Below are 6,156 nucleotides of genomic sequence, written 5' to 3'. Positions count from 1 at the left end.
TAATTGAAATTATTTAAATTTCAAAAAAATGTATAAAGTAATTTTATTAGTAAACTTGTGGAGTATATTACTATCAAATTTTTTGATGCATCATGCATGTAAACAAAAAAGGTGCCTTATGAAATAGGAGGTGTCATACTTAAATTTGTGGGTCCAATAAATTTGATATGGCCACAATAAAGCCACTGCCAGGGAAGAGGCCAACCTGACAAAAACTTTTCACAACATTCAATTTGACAAAGGTTCTCTAATTACTAAACAAAAAAAGTAAAAAATGAAAAAATAAAACGGAAGGCCCTTTTTAAAAAAAAAAAAAAATTAAAAAAAAAATAAAAAAAAAAGAAGAAGAAGAAGAAGAAAAGAGGGTAGTTATTGTAAAACCTAGCAGAAAGCCTAAGCAAGAGGAAGACTAACTCTGTTTGAAAGACTTGCTAAATTTAACATAGTTTTGATGAAAAAGGAAAGTACTAGTGAAGATCATGCAAGGTCTCTTTTGGTGCTTTGCAATCACTACTGTATAACCTAGCAACTAAGTCTAAAAAGAACCATACAGAACCCTTCTACGGACTTGGCTAACAATCACGTATATTTGCTCAAAAAAGGAAATTACTAGTGAGAGTAAAAAGAGACTGCCACTTCTAACTTAGAGTCAATATCTATTTTGTTGAAGAAACTCAATTTCTTTTTAAAATCAGATTTAAAAAAGAAGCTAATCTCACAATCAAGGACAAGCAAACCTAAATATCTAGACATTTAAAATGGTTCCAAACGAGAAAAGATACTGCAATATCTTTTTATTAAGTTCAAATGCAGGCATGGGGAATTAAAGTAGTTAAGTAATACATAGTACTAAGTACCTAAATGATCTTTTTCATAAAGGATAGGTTAAGGGTCATCATTCTTCTTCCCTTTTTTTTTTTTTTTTTTTTTTTTTTTTTTTTTTTTGTGGAAATAAGAAATGTCCCTTTTGGGTTCAGAGCACATACTTAAAATTTGAACTTTATGAGTTCGAGTTAAAAATTTCATCACAACTCATTTGATTAATTTTGCTTCCGAAAAATCAGTTATATTTACTTAGTGATTTTTTTAAAAGAAATATGTAAAGCCAAAACTACTAAATTCTTATGAACTTATAATTTACATTCTACACCTCGCCCCACTTTGATGACGTCCGATGAAATAGTAAAGAAGAAATGGTGATAGTTAAAACTGATTGATTCTTAAATTTACTCTGCAAGATAAGAGCAAGTGCAGGTGGAAGCTAAGGTAAACTTGGTGTTTTCGAATTTCACCTTCAATTTCATGCCGACGTACGGACCTAACTTTTTCTTTTCATCATTAACCTATTATTATGCCTTTCTTGTGCTCTATGGACATCCCTATTATATTTTATAAAGTTTTAAGTTATATATACCCAGGAGTGTAGCTTAATTTTTATCCAAATTTTGTATATGTATTTAAAATTTAGTTAATAGGTGTAAATAATTTATTCAAAAGTCCAATAAGTTTGTCTTTTTTAGAATTCAAAACCAATAAATTTAAAATTCTAGCCTACACCATCATGATAAAGTTTTCTGACATATTGTCAAGTCTTCCCAATGATATCTATAGGTAAGCTTCTTTAGACTATGAGACTTGCAATTTTAAAAATAAGACATACTATATGCTACTACACATAAAAGTGTTTTGATATTGTTAATGTTTTTTTATACTATATATAACTTAAACTTATACTTGTAAATAAATGATCTTGAGTCTAACTCAACCTCAAAAGCTAGCTCATGAGGGGAGGATCCGATTCCATATAAGGAGACCACCCATCTCATTAACCACCAATGTGAGGCCTTTTTCATTCTTCAACACCCCATCTCACGCCCAGGGCTGGACATCTGGTGCGTGGACAATTTAATTTGGGGGCCCAATTGGGTGAGATGGGTCCTGCTCTGGTACAGTATAAGGAAATAGATTTTGGGCCTAACTTAACCCCAAAAACTAGCTCATGAGGGGAGGATTGTCCGAGTTCATATAAGGAGACAACTCATCTCATCAACCACCGATGTGAGACCTCTTTCATTCTTCAACAATACTCCCTTCGTCCCAGTATATGTGGCACCATTGCGAACTCAAGACCACAAAATTTTCATATATGCCTTATAAACATTTTGAATTGTCAACTAATGTGACTTATAGTTATTTTTATATAGTAGTTTTAAATTATGTAAAAAAAAATTCAAAATTCCATATCTATATTCATTGTCAAAATTAAAAATTTGACTCTCGAAATCTGGACGAATGCAATATTTTATATCTTCCACTACTCCATTATTATTCTTCTTGAATGTACATCGCCCTTGTTTTGTTCAGCAATAAATATCCATCGATTGCTCTTAACGGTTCTCTCTATTGCTTTTTCTCTGCACTTAGACATACAATCATCTCTTTATGTTCTTTCCTTCATATCCAAAACCAGTGTCACTCACTCGCTTTGATTTCCTAGCTACTCATATAACCCTTTTTAGTCTCTTGTTTTCTCCCTTTGCTTGATCTTCACAGGCTTTTTTTAACTTTCTTTACCAGAGGGGTATTGAAAATGGACGGTGATCAAAATTTGTCTGATTTTTTTGAGGATTCTGAATGTGACATCTTCAGTATTTTAGAGGCTTTAGAAGGCCCGACAACAACAACAACAACCACAACAACTTCGGATGAAATTAATGGTTTAGTTTCGGAAGAAGGGAAGAAAAGGAAGTTGATCTCTCAGAAATCTACTGGTTCGAGTGGAACTTTACAAGAGTACTACTTGGAGGAGACTGAAGCAGATACACCAAGTAGCAAGAGACAAAAAGTAGCGGGGGTTACGAGTGGGATAGAGGATAACCAGCAAGAAAATAGGATTTCTCACATAACTGTTGAAAGGAACCGCAGGAAGCAAATGAATGAACATCTCTCTGTGCTTCGCTCTTTGATGCCTTGTTTTTATGCTAAACGAGTAAGTTTCTTGTCTTCTTTTATAGTAACGGCTACTACCTTCTTGCTTGTCTTCATTCCCACCTTTTCATTTTTTTTTTATTTTTTTTTTCCGTTTCTTCCCTCAAAATTTTGAGTGGTTTGAACCAACTTTTTGTTTTGTTTTTCTTCCATATGAATTGATGATTAATTTGTTTTAAAAAGAACGATACGACTCACGGACTCAGTATCTTTAAAATTTTAATTTTAGTTACATGTTGTTACATACATAGAAATATCAGTATGTACATGTTTAAAATCACAAGTTCTGAAGATATTTTTCTATATGCCACTAGTGTTTCTTTCATTGTTAACCTTTTTTATCCAGCCAAATACTGACATGTATCCTCTCCGTTTCATTTTATGTGTCTTAATTGATTAGGCATAGAATTTAAAAAGTAAAGAATACTTTTGAATTTTGTGCTCCTAAACAAAAGATGTGTATAACGTAGTAAGTCTTTTGAATCATGCCGTTTTAAACATGTTATGTGTGATGTTGAAATAAAAGAATCACTTACTAAATACAAAAATGACTTTTTTTTTTTAATCAGACTCAAAAGGAAAGTAAGACACATAAATTGAAATAAGAGTAGTGGGGTGGGGACATGCATGTTGGAGATATGTTCAAGAGATCTTGTAAAGTTTAGACAAAAGTTCTACTACTATGCTTCTGAAAACTCATTTCCTTGTTGAGCTAACTTCTTTTTTCCATGTTTTATTTTGTGGTTGTGTAATAAATAGGGTGATCAAGCATCAATAATTGGCGGGGTTGTGGATTACATAAACGAGCTTCAACAAGTTCTCCAATCACTCGAAGCCAAGAAGCAACGCAAAGTTTACAGTGAAGTTCTAAGCCCAAGATTAGTCCCAAGTCCAAGAGTAGTACCCTCATCATTAAGTCCAAGAAAACCCCCACTTAGCCCCAGAATGAACTTACCAATTAGTCCAAGAACCCCACAACCCACCAGCCCATATAAGCCTAATCATAATCATAATAATAATGCTAACAGGCTACATGTTCCAGCCATATCTGCTAGCCCACTTGAACCATCTCCTCCTAGTACTTCTTCAAATTCGTCCATTGACAGTCATGTCAATAATGAGCTGGCTGCCAACTCAAAATCAGCCATTGCTGACGTGGAGGTGAAATTCTCCGGCGCGAATGTCATATTGAAGACTGTGTCTCCACGTATTCCGGGCCAAGCTGTGAAGATCGTTGCTGCGTTAGAGGAACTCGCCCTTGAAATACTCCATGTCAGCATCAGCACTATTGATGGAACCATGCTCAACTCCTTCACCATCAAGGTAACTCATAAATTTAAGTTATATATACTGATCGTATACATGATATTCAATTAAATTGCACTATCGTATACATGATATTCAATTAAATTGCACTGATTGTGAGTCTATATAACTTAAATTCGTAGTACCACTACCACATAAGGCTAGCTCAGTAACTCTCAAAATTACGTACTATCATGAAAAAGAATTCACCCTAGTGGTAAATTATATGACCAAGTATCAATCTTTCACAATTTGAAGTAAGTTCTACTCCTAATTTATTGCGAGTTCAAGTCTTTTTCAAGGTGAGAACCCTAAACTTCTTTATTTTGTTATATTTCTATTTCAGTCTCTTCCATTGAATGCACATCTACCTAGAGGTGTACAAAAAGCGAAATACACATACATCTTTTTTTGGCATAATTAACCTAAGCTTGCTCCAAATACGACATGGACATTATCATATAGTTTGAAAGTTTTGAAATGGAGATAGACTTGACAAGTTTGGACAATTAAGGGAATTTTTTTTTTTTTTACTATAGCACAAAAAGCTATACTACTTCTGATTCCAAAAGTCCTTGTAATCATTTGATTCCTCTGGTGAAACAGACCTGTGGGGAACATAAACTTGTACTTACTGGGGAACGTTTCTACATATATGGCTCCCTTATTCACAACCACACTTCTTCCAAAAGCCTTTTGTTTTATTCCACAATCTTTTTACCGCGGTATATCATTTTGTTCAGTAAATTCCCTTCGGTACTAATAAAGCATTAGTTCTTCCTGTATTACTATCAGCTTAATTCCTTAATTTGGATGATTCTATTACAAATAACTTCAATAGATTTAGGAGTTTAGGTTATATACACGTATGTGTAAGAGAATTTACATTATCATGTCATTTTTACTTGTTATAGTAGGTAACCTGCCTTATTTTCAAGATTACAAATTTTACATTGTAAGAAAGCTTGCTGATAAATGTTCTTTGAGTGATCTCATATTTTAAAAACTATATATACGGATGGTATATATATATTTTAAATTCAAAATTTAATTAGAGAATCTCTAGATGTTTGGTTTCATTAAATTAGTGAAGATTCACAGCTAATGATTGGTAATTTCTTGCCTTTGGCAGATCGGAATTGAATGCCAACTTAGTGCTGAGGAACTGGCTCATCAGATTCAGCAGACATTCTGCTAAGCACAGTACTATACTCATTACTTTTTAGTAATACTAGTACTAGTAATTTAGTACATGTCCAAGACGCATTTCATTTTTTTTCTTCCAATTCCTTTTTTTTTTTTTTTTTCCTCTGGGAAAGTAGTGTCTCATTATTCCAGTAAATCTGACTAGGGAGCTGTAACAATAAAAGAGAATGTGGGTAGTTGAATTTACCACCATTCTATTTATTTAAACAGATATCCGTTTAGATTGTCATGACTTTTATTTACTAGTGATCTTTAATATGACCCCCTTCGTACTGATGTATTCATGTTCAGTCTTTGTATTTTCATTTATGTACACTTAATTTCTAGTATCTGTTTTTTTGTTAATTAGTGATTGAAGATCGAACTTCAAGATTTCTTATATACTTAATAAATTCAAGCATCAAGGAATCAGTGCATGGTATCCAGAGGTAAAAATACTATGAAGGAATGAGATGTCGCTGTCAAAGGAGTTGTCATTTAAAAATGCCAAACTAATCTAGTTTCTAAAGAATAATTACCTCCTATAGGTTGTGTAAGAGTGGCTACTACATGCAAATCCGATAAACTAGTGAAAGCTTTACAATATCCAAATTCCGATAGGATGATATGATGTACCAATTAAGTGACGGATGCTATTCCACTGATCACTACTTCTTT

The 6,156-nt window shown here is 33.1% G+C and overlaps 1 protein-coding gene across 1 annotated transcript; it reads left to right on the top strand.

The window, feature by feature from the left end:
* The first annotated feature begins 2,345 nt into the window (after positions 1-2,345).
* Positions 2,346-5,910, top strand: LOC132056468 (transcription factor SPEECHLESS). The gene is made up of 3 exons (XM_059448685.1): positions 2,346-2,989; positions 3,748-4,311; positions 5,426-5,910. Exons 1-3 carry the CDS (start codon positions 2,591-2,593, stop codon positions 5,489-5,491), a joined length of 1,029 nt encoding a protein of 342 aa, XP_059304668.1. The 5' UTR covers positions 2,346-2,590; the 3' UTR covers positions 5,492-5,910.
* Positions 5,911-6,156: the final 246 nt, after the last annotated feature.

The sequence above is a fragment of the Lycium ferocissimum genome, chromosome 5 (assembly GCF_029784015.1).
Source record: "Lycium ferocissimum isolate CSIRO_LF1 chromosome 5, AGI_CSIRO_Lferr_CH_V1, whole genome shotgun sequence".
NCBI classification, from domain to species: domain Eukaryota; kingdom Viridiplantae; phylum Streptophyta; class Magnoliopsida; order Solanales; family Solanaceae; genus Lycium; species Lycium ferocissimum.
This window is presented reverse-complemented; position numbering and strand designations above follow the sequence as displayed.